A 27687-nucleotide genomic window follows, 5' to 3' on the forward strand; every position below is an offset into this window, starting at 1 on the left:
ATGATGTTGGGGTAATTTTTCATTTGTGTGTGTAATGGATTAGTCCTTTGTGTATAAAAGCCCCACCAGGTGTTACTGGGGGGTGGGTGATGTCTGTTTGTTACTTTGGTTTGGCTTAGTGTTAAAGTTAGTTCTGTTTACGTGACCTTTTTTTAAATGGGCCCAGACATTATTTCCTTTATTTCAATGTAATATTTAATTTGTGATTTTGGTTTGACTTTAATAAATTTCTCTGGCGGGAAATCCTGCATTCCTGATTTTGACTGCTCGGTCCATCACAGGGTTCATGACATGGTTTTTAAATTATTTTAATGTTAAGATTTTCTTATAATGCTAATAAAGTACTTTAACACGCATCTGTAAAACGTATCCAGTGACAAGATGCCCTGAGTCTGAGCAGTGATTGTATTTCAGTTAGCTTCTTATGCATATGCTAAATGGTACAACGACATTTTAGATGCTAAAACAAAAGCAACATTTGATTTCTTGAGGGATCATTTTATAGAAATATAAGTTTTAGGTTTTTAGGCTTCTACAACCCTTGTTAATTAGCCATCATTTCTCGTTGATTTAAAAAAAACTTTTCTTTTAGATAGGCATTGGGATAGCACATCCTGATTGTACTTATTGTAGTTAGATGCATTTCTAGGTCAACATATTTTGCACATTTTACTCCAAAAATTTAGTCTTGACCGTATCTCTACACCTAAACCTAACCTTAACCATGCCATGAGCAACGCTTAAAATAAGAGGAAATGATAGATGAATGACACTGATGTACAAGCATAAACTTAAGCATAAAAGCTATAAACTGGTTCAAATCTGATTAGTTTATCACAATGTTGATTGGGGTCAACAAAGACGTTGATCCAGGAACACGTCACACTCAGCAAAATAAGGTTCTGCATTGGGGTAAGGCAAAATTTTTGACAGCAATGTTGATCCAGGATCGCATCTACATATATATGCATGCATGCAAGCACTTATTTATTTTCATGTTCATTTTTATTGTCTAGATATGGTAACTCATATACACTATATGTGCTTAGCATCTTTTAGCATCTGTAACAGTCACGGCCCAGTTATTTGGTGATTTAAGAGAAACATTCTTAAAGATAGGGACCATCAAAACTAAGAAGAGTTGTGTCCAAACACAACTACTGCAGCATTGACAGATCCTGAAGATCCGGTTCTTACAAAACCCAACCAACAAAGAAATGACAATCTATGAAAGAGCTGCCACCATCGACACCTAACCAGCCAACATATTTCAGGGGGCTGCATTTTATTCACTTGTCAATTAACCACACTTTTTTTTTTTTTTTTACCAAACTTTCCTTTTATTTAACCAAAGTGAAATGCCTGCAAATGCTTACAAAATGAAGTTGTTCTGCAGCATTAACACCACTTCAAACTCTAAGTTAGTCATGACTATAAAACACTCTAGGAAATGAAACTTTCATCATGACTTTACAGTATGACCCTCCTTGGAAAGGCACTGAAGGAGTGTTAGCAACATGCGACCAGGAACCGAAAAAGACAACAGAAATCGGTTACAGGACGTCCTTTAGTAGCAGCGCAGCACCTAAAAAGAGCTTCAAGTCTGAATGCCGAATAAGAAACCAGATAAAAGAAGTAGAGCAACATTCAGCTGCTGAGGTTGGGGAACATCTCGGTAAGGGTGGTCTGCTTCGCCCCCTTCTTCAAAGCAGGCGAGGCAGTTGTAGGAGAAGAAGCAGGGCTCTTCCCAGGGGTGGCTGCAGAAAGTCTCTTTTCGGTTTTCTCGCTGTCCCTGCGTCCCGTGCTGTTCCTCGAAGTAGGCCTCTTTCTGGAGTTTTCCTCGTCTGGGTTTGTGCTCGTGGAAGGTTTTTGCCGAAGCGGATAGCCGTCGGCTGTACCCTTCCTGCGGTCCACAGAGTTTTCGCGATCCAGCTGCTTCTGGAGACGCATGGCCATTCTGCGGTCCTCCTCCTCTTGCTGCCAGCGAATCTGTAAGGCCTCCTCGTGCCACACCACTTCAGACAGGAAGGTGCTGTCGGCTGAAGGAGACTCACAGGGCCTCTTAATGAGCAGATCTGCTTCAGTCTGAAGTTCCACCTCTGAACTCTTCCTTTTCAGCGAGCTGCTGTTCGGACTGTTAAAAACAAAAGTGTGTTCTGAGCAGCTGGAGCCGGAGGTGGAGGGTTTCCCGCTGTAGTCCAGCAGAGATGAGCTCAGTTTGCTTGTGCCCTCCAGAGATTGGGCTGAGAGGGGTTTAAGAGGGCTCAGAATGTTCTCCTGAAAAACAGGAACACTTAAATTGTCCAGAAAGTAATTTATCCGCAACCAAACATGCATGAACATACAGTCACGGCCAAACACATGTGCAACATTGGCGAATATGATCAAAGGCGGCTGTGAAAATTAATCTGCATTTACTAAAATCTAACCTTTCACTGGATAATAAACATTTTAAATTGGGGGAAATATCATCATGAAATAGCCAAACTACTTTTTGAAACCTCAATTTGCCAGTTTGACAGCTCTACATTTTCTCCAATAATGTCTGAAGAGGTTAGAGAACACCTGACAAGAGATCAGAGAGCATTCCTTCAGCAAAATCACTCTTTAGATTCTCAGCTTTATGATGGTGCTTCTTCTCTTCAGGTCAGCTCAATCATTTTCTAAAGGGTTCAGGTCAGAGAACTGGAATGGCCATAGCAGAAGCTTGGTTGTGTGCTCAGTGACCCATTTTTGTGATGTTTTTGAGGTTTGTGTTTGGATTATTATACGGTTGAAAGATCCAATCATGGCCCATTATAAGATTTCTAATAGAGTCAGGCACTTATCGATTTTTTCATCCCCATGTTCACTCAAACCCATCTTGAGCGTTTGCTGCTAAAAATCGGACCATAGAATCCAGTCTCATTTAAAGTTCCAGTCTTGTCTGACAACTGGATATGCTGAAGTTTGTTTTTGGATGAGCTAGGAGATTTTTTCTTGAAACCCTCTCAAACAGCGTGTTGTGAGTTTTAGATCTTCTGACTCTGAGATTTAAGTTTTCTACAATTCTCCAGCTGCGCTCCTTGGAGAATCAAAGTCTTTTTCTTACCCTGCATTAGTACGATAAAAACATGTCGGCAGTATCGTGACACTTTATGTTGATTGGAAAGTCTTAATTATTAAAAGGCACTTCACTAATTTGTGGAGTACAATTATCTTTTGCTGCACATCAGAATTACATACTTTTTTGTGCTGGATGATTGAGGGAGTTTGGGCTTTGTTTTCCCTCCTATTTATGTAAGCCATGGCTAGACAATTTCATGTTCATAAATCACCCTGGAATGCTCAAAACTGCGAATATGAATGTAAAAATACAACAGATATTTTACTCATTTCTAGGACTGCTAACAATCCAATGAAATGTTTGATTTTTGTGATTAACAATGTAGATTAATTTTGTTCATATTTACCAAGGGTGCCAATATTTTTGGACATGGCTGTACACTATTTAATTTTCTTTTTTAAAAGTTAATCATTTTTATTCTACAAGGCTGTTAAGTTGATCAAGAGTGACAATAAAAAATATTTACATTGTTATAAATGTTTTCAGTTACAAATAAACACTCTTCTTGTGAATTTTCTATTCGTCAACAAATTCTTTTAGCTGAATTTATTTGCAATCATTTCATTTCTAAAATGAGAACGTGAAAGCATAAAGAGGTCACCTTATTCGCCATCAGAGAGGAGTCTGGGCTGCTGTCAGAACTGCTCGGCTGTTTATGAGACACTGGACGCAAAAACCTGATATATAATAGAATAAAGCGCATTAAAAAAAGAAATATAATAATAATAATCATAATAATACTGAGGCTCTAGAGTCGCTACTCACTTCTCAATGTCGCCTACGTTTGGCTTTGTTTTCTTCGCCGGTGTATTATCAGCTGGTTTGGCGGTCCATGATGTTTCAGAGACTGGTCCTGAATTCTACAAAAACACCACAAAACAGCATTACATCCTCTCTGACTGACAGATTTGCGAAGACTCTACAACTGCAGCAGCATTTTAACATTAAATATCATTACTGCAGCTGTCTCTAACGATTATTTTGGCAAGCGAGCAATCAGTAAATTAATTGAGTAATCAGATAATTATATTACCGCTTTGTGGTAATAAAAGCTATTGTATAACTATAAGGAACGCCAGCCTGATGACCGTTTCAAACTTTGCACGATCTAATTCTTATTTAATAACTGGTGCTGGGTAATGATTAATCGCATCCAAAAGAAAAGTTTTAGTGTACGTAAAATTTGCGCATGTACTATGTACATATATAAACAAACACACATGCTATAACATACACACACTGTAATTTCTTGAAAATGTTGACATGAAAACCATCAAAACTATTATTCTTTATTTGTCGTTTGTTTCTGGCAAGATTAAAAATCAAATAAACACAAATGTGTGCTTTTTTTTAACAAGAAGCACAAAAACAAAAAGCATGTAGAATATATGCAGATTAAATAACTTGATAGTTTGGCATCCAGTTGTTTTGTAGTTAATGATTAACTACACATTAATTAGCACAAATTCTAGCAACTTATTTACTGTGAAGGTTGAGACTGTCAGTGTGTGTAAACACCGAGAACACGGAATGAGAATATGTACTTGCGTTCAGACAGTCCAAATGTCAGGTTTTATTGGTGTTTTGACATAATGCTGATGATGATAAAGCTCACCAGCTCTTGGCTCAGCATTCTGGCCAGTTTCTCATCGTTCTCCAGCTGCTGCTCCTCTCGTCTCCTCCTCTCCTCCGCTATCCGTTCCTCCTCCTCAGCCAGGAGGCGCTGGATGTACTCCTCACTGGCTCTCCTCTCTGCTTCCTCTAGAGCTCGCTTCTCCTCCACCAGCTGTTCAAAACAGGAAATGAGATCATGACCCTTCAAGCTCCCTGCGAACGATTGGACACACTACTATTCGAACGTTTGGGGTCCGTTTCCATTTTAGATCAGAAATTAAGAGTTTATTAAGGCCATGTCCACACGTACACTGGTGTGTTTTACTTTTATCTGGTATATAATTTAAACTGTAAAGCCGTGTTGGCCAATCGGAAGCCTGAAAAAGTTACAGGTAGGTGGAGATAGAGCATGCTTTGGCGTGACGAGCTAAAATCTCTGGTTTCGCTGTCTACCGTACAATGATTATTGTATTTGTAAGATTTAGACCTCTGCTCAATGTACGATCAATAATGGGAAAAAACTCATAACAGTTTCAGTATTTTGTGAAACCTCAAATCTTGGTTGTTTTAATCTATATTAATTCACCTAGCTGTAGATTCTGTCTGCCATGCGCTGCTTTAAAAGGTTAACTTTTGAGGTGGCAGCCCAAACAGGCTACAACAGTTTAAATATAAGCATTATAAGTGAATATAAGCTTATTTTAAGTCTACCGTAGTGATTCATTACAAGAGAAAAAGTTGGTTTGGAAGATATATTCATGATTTACTTGCTTGTTATATACATTTTGCACATTTTGAACACAAAAAAAAGTGTGATAGTGCTGCTTTAAGCCAACAAGCACTATACTGCAGTCCACGATGCCATCGTTTGTACCATAAACGGACTCCCTCAACATCTGGCAACACAGAGGATCCCGTTTAACTGCGACTCAGAGTTTGGACCTTCTCACTGACCTAGTTTTTTATCTATTGTGGTAGTTAGTGCTAGTAGTGTTAAAAAGCTGCTGGTCTAGATTAATAGCTAAACCCCGTATGTTTACCTCAGATACTCCAAATACGGTAATTCTTAGCATCTGGTACGATATTTGGCAACATAATCACACGAAACCAGAGTTTTTGAAAATCCGGGCGATATATTGCAAGGCATCTCGTTAGAAGTACTCTGTAATAAAGGGATGTACAACCGCCATTTCATCAGATGACAACACATCCTAACCACGCCGAATCTCTCACCTTACTGATCTGATCCTCATACTCTTTCCTCAGCTCTCCCGGCTGACACACACGCGCCCCTCGGAATGGTTACTGAGGGGAGAAAGAGATCAATTCAACACGCAATAACAAAAAGTAAAGCAGGACACGTTACTGTTTCAATGAAACTTTGTACCAGCATCATCCTCCTCCTCGATGCCCTGCACTCTCCGCTCACACTGAGTGGGGAAAGCGTCCTGTATTCGTCTCCACAGCTCCATGTTCACCAAGGTCTTGTTGCGGCTGTTGAGTCGCGCCCAAGTGGACACGCGTTTTCGGCAAAGCGGACAGCACATGTTGGATTTGTCCACGGTTTCCAGAAAGCATGGTTTGCAGAAGGTGTGCGTGCAGGGCAAAGTGACGGGCTCCAGGAATATGTCCAGACAAACCGGACAAACGCAGTCCGAGCGTTTAAGACCCCGGAGCATTCTTCAGCCGGGCCGGTGTCCAGTCCAGACACAGGCGGCATTCTGCGGGCAAAGGTTAAAACTCCTGCGTTGGGTGTATTCGTTTAAATTACGTTTCTACAGATAAACTGCTTATTCATGTCAACGACTCAATGCTATGGTAACGTTAACCATTACAACACTGCACACCAAAAACGTTAGCCAACTAGCTATTAAATAATAAAAAAAAACGCCACATGAAATGTCTTATTAAAACATCGACAGCAACGAATTAAGTAAAACGATTTTGAGAGTTCAATTTAACGTTATGTGGTGTACACATGCACAATTTGTCACAAGATGTCCCAAATGCTTATTTTATAAGCCTTTTCAATTTTAATACATGGCCAGATTGTGTCCAAATGAACGAATTATTTGATATATGTTTGGTTATTTCCTGTGCTAACTCACATCAGGAGGCTAGCGAACTAGCAACTTTGGGAAAGATCATTGTATGGGAAACACTGACGCAAACCTTTCGTTATTCAAAGCAGTTACAGTCACAGTTGATAAAATTGTGTATTAATTTGCGTACCAAACAGCAATTAGAAGTACTACAACTCGCACTTACTTGTTTATTTCCAGGCCCCAAAATCCCGGGAATTTGCTCCTCCCACTCGCGCATGTGAAGCCATGAGCGCCAACGACAGACCGGACTTTCAAAATAAAAGTCGTTCCGTTTTACTGTGGCCTGTCAGTTTGTTTTGTACCATGACAAGCAATAGGTCATGTTGGAAGAAAGCACGTTAAAGAGTTGGACAAAAATGCTCTTCGTTTGATATTGGTTGAACTCATGCCTGAAAGATTAAATAAATACATATTTGCCCCATATGGAGCTATAAGCTTTTGGCCACCACTGATTTATTCACACCAAATCTTGTAAACTGTGTGCCTTTTCAAAATATTAAATGTCAAAGTATTAAATGCGTCTGTTTATAAATCTGTTAATTTCTTAAAAACATAAATCAATAAAATTGTGAACTGACACTTTACATGTTCTAGGTATATGAAATGCCAATATTATGTTGATTATTAGAAACACTGTTTATTGAATGTTCAGTAATTCTGTGGTGCTTAGCATTCAGTGATTTATAAACCCAGACAATGGTATTAGCTGAATAATCATAGAGATTTCTTCACGAGATTTGCTGCCATAAATGACCAACACAGTTGGACACACATGTGTTAAAGTTTAATGATATTTGTTAGTATGTATTTGACATGTTTCCAGCGCGTGTCATCAGAAAAACAGGTTAACTTATGCTTTTGCCATCTTTTTCAGTGGCACATGAAAAAGAAAATGACCTCTAGTCTCAAAATGACCTCTAGTGACTTGTAGAGTACATGGAACATTATTTGCATTGCTACTACAAAGGACTGCAATCTTTTGAATTATAACTTACGTCTAACTTAAGCTAAACAGTTTGACTGCTCTTTTTTTCTCCAAACTGTATATCATCAATAGTTGTACGTTTTTAACAAGACGGAAATTACATAATACAGCCATCGTGTGTGATCCTCCAGCAGAGGGAACTGTTACATTCAGTGAAACGTGAACGACTGCGTCTCAATTCACTTACAGTATACACTGGAAGGTAACATATTGATGGGGCATTTCTATTCGGTCATTTTTTTATATATTATATACATAAATATGTATGTAGTATGTTCAGCATACCTTTTTTAACATATCATAACTTGAGACACTGTGATTGATTCTTGTGTAATTTAAGTTAGGTCTCTGAACCGTTGTTTTGTAATGCTTTTAGAGTTTACAAAAATATCTTCATAGAGAGAAACACCAGCTTGATATTTAAAATGTGTGTGTGTGTGTCAGATATCAGAGTGTCAGACTGGAGGTTTGTCTTCAAGTTCAGGAGACAAAATATCGTTCAGTGTACTTCCTCTGTGTCGCAGCACAGAAATTTGGCTCTCCATTTCCTCCAGGACAGTTCTACTCAAAGACTGAAGAAGCACATGAGCGAAAATATATAAGAAGACTTAGTAAAACACTTTAAAAATTGCATAACGATAACGCTTTAAAAATGCACAATGCTTTAAATATTAGATTAGAATTATTCGATTAGACTTATCTTATTCGATTTTTATAATTGCATTCGTAATAGTTTATATAAAAGTCACCTGATTCTCAGCCAGTGCCTCTTTGGCCATGTAATGCTCTCGTTTGATCTTAATTTCCACCTCTTCTGGAATATCTGGCACCATCCAGTCAATAATACGTCCAATCAGGAGAACTACATGCTGGAGAAGAAAAAGCTCAAATATCAATAATGTTTAAAATTGACGAAAAAACATTTATACAGCACATTTATACATCAGTACAAATGTAAAATACACTTTGAATGCTTTAGTAAATGTTTTTAGTTTTAGGAAGCAACATAATTTTCAGAACAAATAAACGTGCAAATATTAAAAAAGGTTTGGTCAAACTAATAATAGACTGTGCACCTCAAATATAATGACGAAACTCAGTCGAATGGCCAGCAAATGATAGTAATCTTGTGAGGGCTGTCCTTTATCATCTCTGAGGCCTCGATATCTGAAAAAAAAAAAATTATAATCAATCTCTTTGTCATAACTAACCCCACACAACTCAGCATTAGGAGCCACTATGTTCCCAGACATAAAGAGGAAATACTGTTATTTCTATGTGTTTTATGGTACATATCTGTTTGCACATTTGTATTTATAAAACACTACTACACATATACATTATGATTCAGAGGTTTGGGCTCTTTCATAAATCACCTTTATATAGTGCTTTTAACAATACAAATCACTTTACATTATCAAATAAGAAAAATGGAGTGTCATTAATGTAAAATGACAAGAATACTTCAAAATTCAGTTAAAGGCATTTCATTATTGAATACAGCTCAGCATAGTTTAAACAGTATCTGTGCTATCAAGTGGATAATATTGCATAATGTAGAAAAAAAAAACTCTTGAGAAATTTTATTCGGCATTAAATTGATTGAAAGTGACTCTCTTTTTCAATCTCTGTTCTATTTGTAATAAATGTTCTTCTTTCAAACCTGCTATTTATCAAATAATTCTGAAAATAATGTATAATGGTTTCCACAAATAATCAGCACATTGATAATGTTCAGAAAAGTTATATTGAGCAGCAAATCAGCATACTGATTTCTGAAGGATCATGTGACATTGAAATTTGACTAATTTCTTTTTAGAAAAAAAATGGTGTCTGTGAGGATTTCCAATCAGGTTTTAGACCGTACCATAGTACTGAGACTGCTCTCATTAGAGTTACTAATGACCTGCTTCTATCATCTGATCGTGGTTTTATCTCATTATTAGTGCTATTAGATCTTAGCGCAGCATTCGATACTATCGATCACAACATTCTCTTGGATAGACTAGAAAACTATGTTGGCATTAGAGGAAGCGCCTTAGCATGGTTTAAATCATATCTATCTGACCGCTATCAGTTTGTGGCATTAAATGAGGAGGTATCATATCGATCAAAAGTGAAATATGGAGTTCCTCAAGGCTCAGTGCTAGGACTGTTACTTTTCAACCTGTACATGTTACCTCTGGGAGATATTATCAGGAGTCATGGTGTTAGCTTTCACTGCTATGCTGATGATACTCAGCTCTATATTTCAGCGCAGCCTGGTGATGCACACCAAATTGAGAATCTAACAGAATGCATAGTTGATATAAAAAGCTGGATGATGAGTAACTTCTTAATGTTAAATTCTGAAAAAACAGAGGTGCTAATAATTGGACCTAAAAACCCCACATATATTAATCTAGAGCACAGCCTATCACTTGATGGCTGCTCTGTTAATTCTTCATCATCAGTTAGGAACCTAGGTGTGCTGTTTGACCGCAATCTTTCCTTTGAAAATCATGTTTCTAGCATCTGTAAAACTGCGTTTTTCCATCTTAAAAATATATCTAAATTACGACCTATGCTTTCAACCTCTAATGCAGAAATATTAATTAATGCGTTTATGACCTCAAGGTTAGATTATTGCAATGCTTTATTGGGTGGTTGTTCTGCACGCTTAATAAACAAACTTCAGGTAGTCCAAAACGCAGCTGCCAGAGTCCTTACTAGAACTAGGAAGTATGATCATATTAGCCCGGTTCTGTCAACACTGCACTGGCTCCCTATCAAACATCGAATAGATTTTAAAATCTTATTAATTACCTATAAAGCCCTGAATGGTTTAGCTCCTCAATACTTGAGCGAGCTCTTATCACATTATAGTCCTGCACGTCCGCTGCGTTCTCAAAACTCTGGCCATTTGATAATACCTAGAATATCAAAATCAACTGCGGGCGGCAGATCATTTTCCTATCTAGCACCTAAACTCCGGAACAATCTCCCTAACTCTGTTCGGGAAGCAGACACACTCTGCCAGTTTAAATCTAGATTAAAGACACATCTTTTAACTTAGCTTACACATAACACACCAACACACCTTTTATTATTCAAATCCGTTAAAGGATTTTTAGGCTGCATTACTTAGATTTGCTGGAACCGGGAACACTACTCCTACAATACGATGTACTTGTGACATCATAAAAAGAATGGCATCTACGCTAATATTAGTCCTGTTTCTTTCTCAATCTGTTTTCACAGTTTGTATCCAGACTAGATGGTGGATCAGCACCCAGAGATTATGTTCATCAGAGACCAGAACACCTAGATGCGCCCTGTGGACCAATCACCAGATCCTGATGCACACACGCACACGCACACACTAAGTCATTGACACTACCTGACACAGCTGCGTTTAAAATTGAACTGGAAGTTAAGTGCTGGGCGTCCAGTCAGAGGAGAACTGACCCCAACTGAGTCTGGTTTCTCCCAAGGTTTTTTTTTTTTCTCCATTCTGTATGCATGGGGTTTTGTTTCCTTGCCGCTGTCGCCTCTGGCTTGCTTGGTTGGGGACACTTAACTTCTAGTGACTATCGTTGAATTGACTACAGAGACCGTCTCTGCATTTAATAAGAAATTGGTCACTTTCGTCATTATACATCCCTGTCATTATACATCCCTGTCATTATACTGTACAGTGCTTTGATGCAACCTGTGTTGTTAAAAGCGCTATATAAATAGAAATGATTGATTGATTGATTGATTGACTAATGAGGAGCAATGATGCTGGAAATTAAGTTTTGATCACAGCAACAATTGAACAACACATTTTTTAAACTTATCACAATATACCATTTTATTAAATAAATGCATTTCCACTGCAATCTCACCAGCCTCAAAGTATGGAACAGTAGTGCAATATAGAAAATCTTTGATCTTCACCTGCATGTCATGTTACTTTGTGTGAAGTTTGCCGGGGCCACTGAGAGGGTGAAGTTGACGTATCCTCTCAAGCTGCCTGTAGTGTAGCGATAAAAGAGCCGCGGCAGGAAATCAGACGTGAAGGCAATCAGGAAAGCCTGGCAAAAGAACAAGGCGTCAAACAAGATATGCGGCCTGTCTAATTAACTTTATTTTGGATTTAAATTTTTGGACATCAAAAGCAGTGATAGCAACGCCAAGCAGAACAATGGCACACATGCTGTACGACTGATCTCAGAAATGTGTTGTGATGCGTTGGGTTGAGTACGGAGTATGGTTAAAATGGTTCGTTTTCAACCATTGAATGGATTACTAAGAATTTTATTGTCATTTGTTTCATTTAATATAATATATCGTTATATTACTGATGTGCATTATTGTATGTCAGCGATGCACAAGTGATTTTTGCACTGATCTGAATATGAGCCATTATTAAAGGAGACTAATGGCATCTTGGTTCTAATCCAAGATGGCGCTGATGGCTGCCTCTGTGCTCTGCAGTTGTTTTTATGTTTTTGTTACATTCCCTATAATCAGTTTCACCAGGGATGAATTGCAGGATATTTGGCAGTACGCACCACCCAATGTTTCACAGGTTTATGAGCAACATGCTTTAGGATACGCAAGCATAGGAAGCAAGCTTGGGCACTCGCCAGGGCTCGTTGTACTGGACAGCACGTTAAATCTGCGAGCTTCCAGCTGTTCAGAGAGATCCGCGACACAGAGAAATCGCGTGGCAGTAAGACATGCTTCTACATCAGCCAAAGATAACGTACAGATGTAACTGAAGATGTGCTGTACTGATGTAGAAGCACTCTTCATTAACTCTAAGTCAGTTTATTCGCCACGAGAGTCATTCATTCTGGTGTTTACTACCACAAGCGCACTTGAGCCTGGCTTTACAGAAACACACTGATCAGATCAGAGACACAGAACAACACCCGAGCTGTGTTTTATCCTCTCTTTGGGACTTTAATAAAACAAATGTCTGCAATAAAAGATGCATATCAATCTGTCCCAAAGGTAGCTTTAGGGCTCTCTGATCACCGACCATCTATCTGAGCAAGATGACTAAATCTTGTGTAGTTATAAAAAATATAATTTACAAATCTGCGTTTAATAAACTTTCACAATTGTTCATGAAACTTTTTGCATGCATAAAAAACATTTTGTTTATTAATGGTTTGGTCTTCAGGTTTAACTTCAGGTATATCTAAGTTTACCTAATCAGCCAACAAGATTAGGTTGTATTGATCCTACATAGGTGTTAGCATACAGTCTTCTGATGTCTTAGCTATCAACATTTAGCCTATAGGTCAACCAGAACTGAACTGTTTAGGGGTGTGACATGCACACTTGTCTTCCAACCAAGGAACAGGTCAGGAAGAAACAACGAAAAACTCATACCATAGGTGAGAGAACATCATAAATCAACTCAAAAAATGTGTGATCTAACATCTGTTTTGATCTTTTGATTTACACACCTCAATCAAGGTGACAGGACCCCATTGACAGAGGGGTCAAATAAATCCACTCATAAATCTACACATGTACACATTTGACATATGGCAACCTGTGAAACAACGCTGTGGTCATATATTAGACCATAAATTAAAGCCATAAAGCATAGATCTCACACATGGTGCATGTAATTACTACTCTCCTGAAGATTGCAATGACACCATACTTATCGGCCTGATTCAGAAGTCTGCTTACAGACAGTTATAACAAACAGAAGCTCAACACGCTCAAATCAGTGGAGATGATAGTGAACTTCAGGAGCAACCCGTTATGGACAGTACTGTAATGCCAGTGGAAACTTCAAGTTCCTGGGCACCACCAACTCTCAGGACATGAAGTCCATTATTAATAAGGCCCAGCAGAGGTTATACTTCCTTTGCCAACTGAGGAAGTTTAATCAGCCAAAGGAGGTGCTGAAAATGTTGTACTCTGCCAACACTGAATCTGTCCTCTGCACTTCAATAAATGCCTGATTTAGCTCAGTCCAGACTGCTGAACGAATCACTGGTACAACTCTCCCCACTCTCCAAGAGCAGTACTTATCCAGAGTGAGCAGAATGACTGGCAAAATCACATCTAGCACACTCCCTCTTTGAACTGTTGCCCTCTGGCTAGTTCTACAGAGCACTGAGCACCAGAATGGCCAGACACAAGAACAGTTTCTTCCCTCTGCATTTTATGTTACTGTTTATAAGGTTTGGGGAGAAGCTCTGTCTAGCTGTGGCTAGTTTCACACTGAAAGCATGAAAGCTGTCTTTATGGATGCTAAAGCCAGTTTCGTCTTCTGTCACATTTCTCAGCTTTTGAGTTGAAGGAATCAATGAGATGATCAACATCAAGACATTTGAAAAAAACCTTGAAACAAAATAAACGTACTGGAAAAGGAATAATGTTTAATTTTCAGTTATAGCCTGTACAGGGTTTCTGCAGGTTTTATGAAAATAACATTTTACTGAACAGTTAAAAAACACAGTTGTGGCCCCAGAAAACACTGAAATTGTCAATGAAGTTCACTTCTTTTATACCGCGGGTTCCTTGTAGCCATGTATTCTGAACGACTGAAATTTAAGTCTTCAAAGTGTTTCAAAGAGTTCACTAAAATCCTTCTAAAGGAGTTCTGGCTGCTCTTTCTGAATATCAATTTCATCAGTCTTGAGCCTCATTAGAATGTTTTGAAGTTCCCTGTTCACATCAGAGATAGTTGTGTAATTGTGGTCCTGCTACTAATGCTTCTGATAAGGGAGCCACTATCAACGTCATCAGCTGCTCTCTGAGCTGAGTTCCTCTGTCTGGTCGACCTTGATTGCCTGTTAGCAGCGATGTTAGCTGCTGGCTGATACAATCCATGTTCAATCATGCATGGGGATTCCTCACCCACATTCATTAAAGCTTCAAATCTCAGGATGTATAAAGGGTGGTAGAACACCAGTGTTTGCAATCCCTGTCAGAAGGGGTAGAGGATGCTACTGCAGCAATACAAGATACCCCTAACAATCTGATGCTAGGAGTGCCTTTGGGTCTCACTCCCTGTTTGTGTCATTGATTTGCATGTCAAAAAATTTCGGCTTGCTTCTCTACACCTGATATAAACTAGATTTTACTAGATTCACAGGACACACCAGTTGGCAGCGGAAGGCACAGAGTCTTCTTTTTCATAGTACTATTCCAAGTCCAAAAATGTTTTTTGTTTTACAGTCCTTTCTTCCAAAAATGTGTTGTTTGGGCACTGTGTTGATCTGCTGAAGTTAAAATCTTAGTATAATCTTATAATAAATAGCAGTGTTGTCTGAACTGTAGCTGGCAGCGGAAGCACAGAGTCTTTTTTTCATAAAAACTATTCCAGTCAAAAAATGTTTTTCAAATTAGTTTTCTCAATTCAAAACTCAAAAGTGTTAGTTTTCTGCTGAAAAAATCTCAATATGCATTTAAAGTAAATGAATCTTGATTTAATGATGTTTAGAAATTTGTAATGCAAAACAACACATAAAAATGCTATTTATTATTTAATTATTTTATTTTTTGCAACGTATGTAATGACTTGACCATAAATCTGAGACTTTCTGTTTTGATTTAGAACTTTTAAGGCCTTTTTAAGACTCACAGGCACACTGTTATACTTGCCAACAAAAAATGCACCATTTTTGGAAGTATTTTCAAAGTTTTTCGAACTTGAGTTATCTAATGGAATATGTTACAGATTACATTTTACAGAATTTATTCTGTAATCTGTAGTCCCTGGTCCCAAATGATCACTATAAAGGACAAAGACACTTACATTGCTGATGACAGCCAGGTAGGAGATGAACTTTAGAATCGTCAGCCAGATGCCAATGTCTTGGGCTCTTTCCACAACGGGCCTGCGGTACTCACACACAAACTTCTGGGCATCGAGACGCACCTCCACCCAGTTATTTATCAAGGCAAACAACGGAGCCAAGGGACAGGCTGCTACAAAGATGGTGATGAAACCAAACTGCAGAACTGACAAGATAACAGTTTCAAAATCAGCCTTTGATCTGAGTTGAATGGCAATTGCGTTCAATTTGAAAGCCACCAAAATGATACTCTTTTTATGAGATAGTAATATATATTGTGTATTGTACTTTTAAAAAAAGAATACTATAAATGTAATCTATAAAAAAGACACAATAATAAAAATAAACACAATTTAATTTTCTTTTTAACCAGACAATTAGACATTATTTAATAAAGTGCCAGTATTTACAGCACATAAACCAGTCCAAAGCAGTTTAGATGTGATCTTACTAATCTGACAGGGCATAATTTCTGTTATAATAATAGCTGAAATGTCACAGTCAATAAGCCTCTGACTGGATGAAGTCTGTGTCCCTAATAGAACGAAGACCAGGATACTTGCATTAACTGGACAAGAAGTAATAAAACTAAATTTTTGTGAATGTATTTTTGCAATAAATAAATAAATCAATCTTGTAATACACAAATTATTTGCATTAATTTACACCGAGAGAGTTCGGGTCAACAAGACTGATTGGTTTTGTTTTTTAATTGTTTTCTATTACTTGGTTTCAAAAATCAGTTTCAAATAAACATCTTTCTGACTCTCTATTAATCTGAAATAGATGCATAATATGCACAAAATACTAAGCAGCCCATCTGTAACATTGACAATAAATAAATGAATGATGCTGAAATATCAGCACATGAATAAATGACATTTTAAAATATATATCCAAGAGTAAACCGCTATTTTAACATACATAATATAATAGCATTATATTTGTCCATCAGTCTAAATAAGATACAAGAGATAAAGACTGACCCATTTCCAGATACTCATCGAACAGCCCCTCACACACCAGCAACTGATAGTTTGCTTCCCATGGGCTGAGCTCTGGCTCGTTGTCTGGTTCATCTATCACCTCCTGACTGGGAGCTGGCTTCAGCTTCCTCCTGTGCCACCATGTCTTTAATTTACTGTTTTAAAGAGATGGGTAAATCGTGGGGATGGTTCTTTATATATTACAATGACTAGACAAGCTCTTTAAGAAGATTGAGCTCAAGGACCTACGGTAAGACAAATTCCTGGATGTTGCTGATGACCTGTTTGCCTACCATGATGACTAACAGTTCCTGAGCTAGTTCAATGAGACATCCAGAGGAACCACACTGCATAAAACAAGGACAGAACCAAAGTTATTTAATTAAATGAGCAAATGGTATAGCAAAATTGCGTTTTAAAGGAAGAAGACAATTTCAATTTCTGACAATGTAAACACTTACATCCTCATTTCGAATTCCAAGGAGTGTGTTATAGTTTCCAGGGTATCCAATAAACCTGTAGAACAAATCAAATATTAGATGAAAACGGAATCTTCTTACATATTTATTCGCTCGTACTGCATAACTACCCACCTGCCCTTGAAAAACGCAATGTAAACAGGAGATGAGTAGAAGTTGACAAACTGGAAGACGAAGACCTTGAGGATGAACGCGTCTTCATATTTGGTCTGGGTGCGGTGCATTTCTAATAAAGTGGAGTGAATAAAACTTAGCTGTTGTGTAAAGAAATATGTATATAGTATGTGTAAATATGAAATAGCTTACCCCATCGTGTCAGAATTTGGGCCAGGTAAGTGTAGAGCCGAGACAGCAACAGAATAACCAGCAAATTTAGCATAGAACCAGTGAGGCTAGCTATCCTTCCAGCCTATAGGGTGAAAACTCTCTTTTAATCTAATCAATGGTTATTTTATACCAGCTTTATGTGTTAGCAAACCAAGTTGTTAATCATAGTAGTGAATTCTAGCCAGCCATAGCTGGCTAATCTTGAAAGAGACTTGCTTTCCCTTTGGTATACTCCACTCTAAACCCTCCCTCTACTGTTTAATGGTAGCTTTGTTATTTCTACATCTAGGCAGGTTTGGAACATTGTTTCTCTTTACATAACATCATTTTAATGACCCAACCTTGGAGAGGTTGTCATAGTCTAATTGGAATGGGAACTCTCTGGTGGAGAAAATGCTGGAGGCTGAGGTCTACCGGCTAGATATAGCTTCACTGAACTAACACTTTCAACATGAAAGTTTTCAAGTGACTTTGAATAGAAGTGTTAGCTAATGCAAATGCATTCTTCATTCAACATGTGAATAATTTGGTCAGGTATTAAAAGATAATTTGGTCCGGTACAAAAGAAATGGAAAGGAACTTACGGAAAATATGAAGAAGGCATTCTGCGATCTGTAGATAATGATGCTTAGGATGGTTCGATACAGGATAATGGCTATTAAGAAAATCAAAACAATGGCAATCTGCAAGTACAAGGAATAAAAGATTGCTTTTAAAATTTGGGGGATTACTGAAGATTTCTCAACCATTGCGAGATGGAAATCCATTGACTAACCATTAAAATGACCACCATGTTGCCAGTTAAAGTACGACTCAGTCGTTGATTCTCTGGGAAATAGGGCTCTTCTGCCCCTGTGACAGGATTACGAACCGTCATGGGCGCCAACGCTGTGAATTCTGGTCTTGGCCTCTCCTAGCATCAGAATCAAAATATTGCGTAAAGCAAGAGAGGTAAAGAATTGCTCAAGTTTGAGGACTAGTAAATATTAAAGGTTAAGACATTTAATCACCTCTATTTCCTCAAATTCAGAGCAGTCCCATCGGTGGGAGAGTATGGAGCTTGTGCGCTTCCAGTGCTCCAGGAAGGTGACGGCCCACAGAGACATGAATATGCTGAAGAACACAGTTCCTCCGTTGTCAAATAGCAAGCCCGCCTATTGCAAAATTTATGAACAAGGATTTAAAAAAAACATAATGTGATAGCTAGTTTGCAGAGAAAGTTATTTTTAGCTTATTTAAAATGCTGTCCATAATTTAAAAACTTGTAGGAATGTCACCTTGTAAGTATAGCAGATGCTGGAGAGGTTCCAGTAGCTGCAGATGTTGCATAGCGGACACATGACAAATGCGTCTCTACTGGTGCACAGCTCTTCTCTGTGGGGGTCAAGGGTCAGGATCAGTGCTACAGCAGGTCAGCAACATAACTGACATGAACAATTTTGTGATATACTCACGCTGCCACATCAGTTACCATCAGCCAGATACCAAACAGAAATATTATAAAGCCCACTACTGCTGCTGGTAATAACCAGCCTGTGTAGAAACCTACGGACAGGATAAATAAGCACAGAAAGTAAGTCATAGCCTGTTATTGTGAAAAGCGGAGTGTTTTAGTTTATTAATGCTTTAGTGTTATTAATTCTCCATCATCTACGTATTGTTAGCATTAATGCTAACACTTTGCATCAACTAACATGAGCTATTAATGAGCGACACATTTGTTGCAGCATTCATTTATGTTTGTTAATGCTGATAAAAGTTTATGAAAACACAACTGTTCATTGTTGTTTCATGTTAGCTCAAATCAATAAATAATATTAACAGTTAGATTTTTTTTTAATTATGTATTAGTAATTAGAAATGCTTAAGTATGTCATCCTTAATGTTGTTAATTAATAGAACACTTGTAAAATCTACCTACAATAAGAAATGCATTCTAAAAATAAATAAATACAGTAAACAAGTCAAGCTCATCAAAGATGTTTTAAGACAAGAACAGATATTGTTTTGTATTCAGGACAACTTTGATGAAAGGCTTTGAACCACTTCAGATGTTGACCACTGTAACAGTAATAAAAGCAATGATAATAGTAATAACAGATGATATATAACATTGTAAAATGTATATGTGAATACAAGATGGTCATATGTATTATGTCTTGGCTTAAACTGAATCGTCATACCCAGCCATGCAAAGTAGAGCGCTATCTTCTCGCCAAAGTATTCACGAATGTGATCCAGAGGTTGATACTTTCTCCAGCAAGCCCAGCGAGCCCAGTAGTGATGCAGGATCTGTCTCATGTTGAGAGTCTGTGGATCTGCTGCTTTCTTCACCATCTCAAATGGACCCTAGCGAGAAGAACACAAGTCAAACTGTGCTTGCATAGATTATACAAAGATTGTAAACACAATTCTTTTTCGTGAAATGACGCAGACAATGCTTTATGACAATGCACGCGCATTAAGAGAAGTCAGTTTGATTTCATGCTGGCTTTAAGTATTGTAAGCAAAAGAGAAATGAGCATAATTTGTTTGTTTGTGAAGGCAATGTTCAGATAGACTCTTACATTACCTCGTGTAGAGGAAAAGCAGCAGTGAGAACACGCTCACTAACCAGCCGGCCTATGCCAACCTCCCCTCTTTTCAACGATCCATATGGAGTCCTGGCTAATATCTCATACAGCTTTACAACAATTACAGAAAACAGAACAGTTTAACAAAGAAAGAAAAAATTGTCCATTTAAGCAAATAAACAGTACGATCTGTACTATGCATCATGATTGTACTCGCAGAAAATGTGTGAAATACTACCAATGTGTGAAATAAATGAATCACGGGATACGTATATGCAAATGTTTGTGAATGTTTCTACAGTGGATTTGGCAGAGCTGACTTTCAACCAGTGATGCATCCACCGCAACAAAAACATTTTAGCGCACCTTCGATTTTAGGGGAAAAATGCTCAAAACTCACTATCTGGTGCCTCTGTGTGGTCTTGAAAAAAGTATCCTTGTTTTCATGACCAAGAAACCTAAAAGCAGTAAAAAGCAGTAAAGTGTATTATATTAAACATTCCCTTTGCACACTCTTTTATGCATGCAAAAGATTGATTCGAAATGCACAGTAGTTACACACGAAACATACACGAAACAATTACACTAACTTAAAATAATAACACTAATAGTTATATACTTTGACCCCTGGGCCACAAAAAAAATAGTTTGTAGGTGTGTGTCATTAAATATATGGGTCACCTGATACCGCAAGCACTTTGCATAATTGTGTGTTGGGAGTGTGTGATATGTTTGTGTTTAAGGAGGAGCTGACTCTCTGCAAACACGAAAGTGTATGAATTGTATGTTACATGACAGACTCAAATCCTTTTTGTTAAGCACACAGGGCTTGGATACATGTTTTACTGTTTTTTTAAGCTTACTTCCTTTGTTCGCACGACACCAACTTGTTAAACCGTGTTGAGGTGCGTATTTTTGAAGTAGGGCTTTTAGCAGGAGTTTTCCTTCGCATATTTTCATGCACGTTTTGGGGCACTGCGTTTAAAAAAACGTTGGATGGAAATGCAAGATGCGCATAAAATCTTAAAATACATAAAAAGGTGTGTGCTCATTTGAGATGGATTTTTTATTTTGGCATGCACATAAACTACGATGGGATTCATTTGGAATCACATTTACTGAATATATTCCTGGATTATGTAAGAGAAGCTTCCTTTGTATATTATTTTATCTTATATAAAAAAAAACACTTGTCACGAACACCAGTGATTATCTGGAAAAGTCTTTTTAATGTATTATCCCTCACTTTCTACTCAGGGAGTCTACCAGGTTCAGTCGTGTGGCTGTGTGCAGTTTTTGTTGCCGTGACAAAGTTTACAAAATGGTGGCCTGCCTGGTTAGCACATGTTGCAGTTTCAGCAATTTTAAAGGGTCGTTTAAACCCACGCAACAATTTTAATGTTTTAATAATCTACACTTAACCTGATTTTAACACATTTCTTGAGCAAATTAATATAAAACAAGTTACAAAGATATGTAACATCCAGCCAGCAGAGAGAGCCCTCGGCCAAGTACTAGCCGTACTCCAGGTTCTTCTCTGTTCATTTCCTATTTGGAGGATTTTATATCCAGAGGCTCTCCAACCAGACAAAGCGAGTTTGACCTGCCTTACCGAGCGTTTATCATTCTACCCATTGCTATCTTGCCTATGATCATTGCCTGTCTGCCTGTTTCTCAACTGTTGGATTTGCCTTTTCTGCGTGATTGTATTGCTGTTCTGGTTCTGACCTTCTGCCCGCCTACCCGTTTATGCTTTTTGTCTCAACCCTCAATAAACTCGTTACAAGATATTGTGGTGACATATATGTCGCATTGGGTTGATAAAAAAGGTAATGAGTTGCTCAGCTTTAGCTGATTAAATGGAGTTGAGCTGCTCGGCTGGTGGACGAGGCTCCCTTCGGTTGCCCTCCATGCAAACGCGCTTTATGGGAGGCAATTCAAATTGGCTGGCTGATTGCAGTTCTGTGTATTATATGCTTCCTTTGGGGATTCTATGCATTCAGGCTATATATTGGCCTCAAAGCGCCCCCACCCCCATAACAGCACACTGACATGCTTAACATTTGCTTAATCAGATTATATGTAAAGGTGAACTCGTGAAAGGTCAGCATGAAAGACAATGTCCTTTTTTTTAATTGGTACCTTTCTAATTTGTTGCTGCGGAACTGGCAGGTGTAGTAGTCCGGCGGAAGGTTGGGAACATCTTGTGCCATCATGTTTGGGATGTGCAGTTTTTCTAGGATCTTCTCAGACCAGTTTGATATCGGAGTCGTCACAATCTAAAAACGGAACAGGACGGTTAGATATACTCAGTATATCATTTACTTTGTGGTATAAAAGATCAGGTATGATTTACCTGCAGTGGCACTCGAAGACTGATCTCCTCAGCATAATAACACAGAACATTCCAGGGAGCGCTCAGAAGGACATAAGTAGTCTTTGTTTTTCCCTGCAGAACCTCTTTCTGAGAAACATTCACAGCAGGAGATAGGAGAGCTGCAACCGTGTCCTTTCAGTTTTGATTTTAAAGCGCATTTTAAATCATTGTGACATCTTTTGAACATAACGACATGATTAACAGAGGACAGAAACTAGGTCACACAGAGCACACGGGGAATGAAAACACACACAGTCCAGGGGTATGACAGCCTTCTTTAAAATTGTAATAACAATATATTTAAAAATATACCATACAAGTTTTAACAGAAATGACTGTAAAGTAGACTATATTTAAGTTTACAGTTAATGTTTGTCTGGTTATTGAGCAGCACACTAACAATATAAGACGATAGAATAAGTTACGTATTATTACATATAAAATTGGACTTAAGTGTGACTTCAGTGCTTAGTTCAATTATTTTTGTGCTTAATTACATGCTTTTAAAGCATGCATATATTATTTCCAAAATAAGTACACATACAGCATAGTTTGCATTTTATTTGGACTATGGCTGCAACCAACATATGAAACTTGAATGTGATATGTACGAAAATATACATACCGTCTCCTGATGAAGGCCAGCGGTCTGGAGTCTAGACAGAAACTCTGTCCTCCACTTCCTGTGAGTGTCACGTGAGGAGCCGGACGATACTTCATCTGATTCTGACGACTTCAGGGGGTTCACAGATTCCTCCCAGACCAAGACAAAATCTGAAACACGTTCAGTATCATGTCTTATTTATCAAACGCATTCAGATTCTAAATCAATATGAAATAACAATTTATTAAACACTGATAATTTGGCAATATCAAAATATTGCTATTAGAGGAAATGAACTAAAAAACTCCTTTTTTGACCAATCCTTTGTCAAAGTGACTAAATTAAGAATCCGATTTTTTAACACGCGATACTCACCGATCCGAGTGACCCCATCACTGAACACGTTCTTGTTTTCCTGAGCTGCCTCGCACGTCTGCGAATGATATGCAGTTCGCAACATCTCCATTTATCGGCATGCACATGAAGAACTGATTCATGCATACAAGAAAATCTTTACAAGAAAATTCCTATGAAAAGCCTGTAATGCGCGTCTTATCAGGGATGTGAGGGTGGAGCGGTGGAAGGTGAGAGATGTGAGGAAATTTGGCATGTTTGTCTTGCATTGTTAACTGCTAATTAGCTTCCTCTCTTTGTGACCGCTGATTATTTTTGTAAACAACCTGCACATACTTATATATAAAAAAACCACACACACAGACAGTGGTGTACCTCCATGCTCCCGTAGGTTTGTTCAGGATGGTTGGACAGGGCGATAAGCGTGGAGCTGTCCTCCACTGCATTCTTCTTCCTTTTCATCATTAGCCCCAAACAGCCAGTTTTCTTCTGTGTCTTCTGACCAGCAATTTGGGAATCTTATGTCCCTCTATAAAACATAATGTATGGTGATTCGGTTATTGTTTTAAATACTAAATCTGGTATGCATACAATATTGTTCAAAAGTTTAAAATAAATCATTTGTTTCAATGTTTTGGAAATAAGTCTCTTCTGCTACAGTTATATGTTATAAAAAAAGATAATAGTACTACTAATAATGAATAATTAAAAATGAAGCATGCATTTATGCGATAAATAAAGAAATAATATTACAATTTTAAAATGACTACTTTCTATGTGAATATATTATCAAATGTAATGTATTTCTGTGATGTGAAGCTGAATTTTCTGCATCATTACTCTAGACTTCAGTGTCACATGATCCTTCAGAAATATATGCTGATTTGATGCTCATTATGATATGCTGATTATATTGCAAACAACTGTGCTGATGAATGTTTTGTTGTTGTTGTTTTTTGTATAAACCCTGATCGAAACTAAATATAAATATAAATGACAGCATTTATTTGAAATAATAATGTCACTATACCTTTTTAAAACACTATAGTAAAATAGGCTAATATTAATATATTTTACAAATCATTCATATATAAAACATATTTAAAAATATTATGTTTTTATGTATGTGTATGTGTGTGTGTTTGTTTTTCTGTATTATTGAATTAATGCAACCTAGCAGAAGAAACTTTCCAAACTTTTGACTGGTAGTTTATACGGTCGCTGTTGAGTCGAATCCAGAGCTGATGGCCATGCTTGCCCGTGCCACCGCGAGCATCGGGCTGGAGGTGTGCAAGCCTCCCAGACCTGAGCGTTTGCGGCTGGATGATTGGTTCCTGAGTACTGGTTCACGGCCGCAGTTCCTTTCTTCCCAAGGGTGCATGAGGAGCTAACAAAGTCGTGGATGGCCCCTCTCCTGGCCAGAAACCGCTCGTCTCTCCCTCCTCCGTCCTCACCACCCCCGACGGCGGGGCAGCCAGGGTCCATCTTGCAGGTCCATCGAGCCAAGGCACTGAAACAGCTGCACAAGGGTGAGTCTGAACCGAGGTTGATGCAACCGAACAAAGGTCACGGCGTGGTGCCTCAGGAAGGCAATGTCCACATTAGTGGAAATGAAGGACGTTGAGAAGGTCGGTGCACTGGACTAGGTGGCCATATGGTCGATTCCCTGCGGGCAATCCCATATGTGTATTTCCACAGTAAGATTCATGTCTTCCCTTGGAAGATTTCCTGTCTGTCTCTGCTGTCAGTTTATACCCGTGTGACGGGGAGTGGCTCAGAATTAGTTAACCACTTGCTAAATTTCATTAGATTCAGAGCTAATCAGGGCTCCATGCAAGACCCCAGTCTGTCGTCACGACATAACGTCTCCGTTTCCTCCATCAGGTCACATACGTAACCGAGACGTTCTCACAATAAATGTGTACATAAATCTGAACATCATTATGTAGGTAAAGTGAGATGACTAATTAAGGAATACCGCAGATGAAACACTGAGCATAAAATGACCCAATTAAAGATGTGCACTGTGTACTTAGAGTCCCTTAGAGAACCATCATATACACAACAAACACAAACACAAGCACTTAAATACAGACCGAAAACACAAATATATTCTACATAACTGAAAGAATGTGAATAACAAAATATATGAGCGTTATATTCAATTATATATGCCAAATCACATGGTATTAAACATTTCCCGTGTTATAACAGCAATTTTGAGTCTTATGTGTAAATCAGATATAGTACAGAACAGTGGAAGAGGATGTAAGTGAAGAGTTACAGCGAGTGCAGCATTCACCAATTAAACAGTCTGAGTGACAAATCTGGGTCAGGTGTCATTCTAATGCATGTTTTACCATATTACATAATTTCATTATTTCAGGCAGTTGATCCTGCATAAGAATGTCTAAAACTAAATCGATTTTAATACTAAATGTATTGTATAATATAAGAGATGTTATAAAGAACTTTTATGATCTACTGTGAATAATAATAGTAATAATAATAATAATAATAATAATAATAATAATAATGTATAATAGTGTAAAAAATGTAATGTAAATAACAATTTTAATGTAAACCTTATTATTATAATTAATACTAAATATTATTCTTTGTACATCATACAAGTTCTTTATAACATCTCTTTTAATCATTTAGAACATAAAACCTGGTTTAAATTCAATAGAATTTAATATTCAGAAATTCAATATTATCAATATTTATGGAATTAATAATAATAAAATAAAATATTATAAAGTAATATAAAATATATAATAGCTCTGTACATTTCCCCATATTTGTATTCATCACAAATGCTGATCAAAGATACTTAATAAATAATATACAGAATTAAGTGCTTATATATCTAATATACACGTTGAATGTTGGCTTGACAAAATCTTGTGAGAAAGTTTAAAAACCTTTAAAGTTTGAGGATTATATAAGCTTTACTGACAAACATCAGGGAAAATCTGAGGGGATTTTTTAAAACACACTACACAAAAAACTAAGTCAGATCAGTTAGAAAAGATGAAGGAATTACCGCCAAACAAGTACAATGTAAGCATAGGGGATTTGGGGAATTTTAGTGAATAAAGCTTGAGTTACACTTCAAAATGTTGGTGTCAGTTTACGAAAAAGAATGTTTCGTATCTCAAGAAAGCTTTGTCAGTGCAGCATAAACATTTTTTCATTTATTCATCTTTAAAAATCACATAAATTCATGCCTAATGATGCATGCTCTCTAGACTCCAACATCCTGTCAGCTAACAGCTGTTTTCTGGGTTATCTCTCTCTTTCTCTCTGCTCACCTGTAGTTTCCTTTCTGCATCGGTTGACCCTTGCAACTCCAGTTCTTCTCAGCTCAGAGATGGTGACATTATATCTAAAACCTTTCCAAAAAAATTCAAGTGGCTCCTTCCAAGACTCCAGAGCACATGCAGGATAAAACTCTCTGTCAGAAAGAAAGAACAGAGTGCAAGCAAAGAGGAAAAGGAGGGGTAGAGTCTGCTCATGTTTGCTGTTAAGGAGGAGTTTCTCTGAACTTCAGCTAAACAGACATTTGCAAATATGGACACAGACACACACTGAAACCAAACAGTAATAAATGACTGACATTCTATGTAAGTGTGTCAATCCTTTCAGATGCTTTAGTTATCAGTGTTAGTTTTAGTTCAATCATGGCAACTCTCGGAATGAATTTGACCAGTATTTGTTAGTAAGCATGGCTTGCTCTTGGTGGGCTAGATCTGCTAAGTTGCTGCTGAAGCAATAAGGATATATCTGAAATGCACGAGAAACAGTGACTTAATTTCAGACTGCTGCAAAGAAAAATATGGAGAAGACCTAAGCATATCTAGACAGGTTGTGCTGAGGAAGGTCAAGGGTTAGAAAAATCCCATGGTGTCCTGCAATTAATTGATTCGATACAGTCAGAAATAATTAAGTTACATGGACAGAAACAAACAAATGATTAGATGAGGCAATCAGGTACAAAATTTTCTAATCAGAATGCATTGCTTTTTAGTGTTGGGTGATATATCACATACGATATTTAGTTTGGTACAACTGGTGCTCTATTCAGCTGTTACTTTCCTTCAACTGTTTTTAGAAGGAGCAGCATTTTCTACATTGAGCTGTAATTCACAGAAAAGCTATATGCGAAAATATATAATATGATATTCTCAATATTTTACGTAGATATTATGATATCCTTCTGTCATAATACAAGCTGTGTCAGGGCTGGATGCATTCTTAAATTAATTTAATGAATTTAATGAAAAAATATAGCAAAAGGGAACAAAAATCATTTTCTTAATAAAGGTCACAAAACAGAACAATGTTTAGTCCAAAAAAACATCCAAAAGGAGAGAAA

The 27687-nt window shown here is 37.7% G+C and overlaps 2 protein-coding genes across 2 annotated transcripts; both read right to left on the reverse strand.

Moving 5' to 3' along the window:
* Positions 1–1311: 1311 nt before the first annotated feature.
* rnf168 (ring finger protein 168) lies at positions 1312–7001 on the reverse strand. The gene is given in 8 exon segments (XM_043259922.1): positions 1312–2277; positions 3708–3783; positions 3872–3966; positions 4722–4892; positions 5954–6010; positions 6012–6025; positions 6108–6392; positions 6395–7001. Coding segments are annotated over 8 exon segments (1374 nt in total). The 5' UTR covers positions 6441–7001; the 3' UTR covers positions 1312–1647.
* A 589-nt stretch (positions 7002–7590) lies between these two features.
* Positions 7591–26778, reverse strand: ano7 (anoctamin 7). The gene is made up of 24 exons (XM_043258189.1): positions 26624–26778; positions 23682–23835; positions 23328–23385; positions 22974–23122; positions 22328–22435; positions 22114–22250; positions 20372–20429; positions 19971–20081; positions 19582–19747; positions 18853–18943; positions 18676–18772; positions 18409–18552; positions 18174–18311; positions 17983–18081; positions 17378–17480; positions 17186–17297; positions 17054–17108; positions 16842–16939; positions 16593–16747; positions 15567–15772; positions 11732–11868; positions 8887–8977; positions 8560–8679; positions 7591–8382 (listed from the first exon to the last, which is right to left on the reverse strand). The coding sequence occupies exons 2-24, from the start codon at positions 23769–23771 to the stop codon at positions 8266–8268; spliced, it is 2640 nt and encodes an 879-aa protein (XP_043114124.1). The 5' UTR covers positions 23772–23835; positions 26624–26778; the 3' UTR covers positions 7591–8265.
* Positions 26779–27687: the final 909 nt, after the last annotated feature.

This window comes from Puntigrus tetrazona, chromosome 15 (genome assembly GCF_018831695.1).
Source record: "Puntigrus tetrazona isolate hp1 chromosome 15, ASM1883169v1, whole genome shotgun sequence".
NCBI lineage: Eukaryota > Metazoa > Chordata > Actinopteri > Cypriniformes > Cyprinidae > Puntigrus > Puntigrus tetrazona.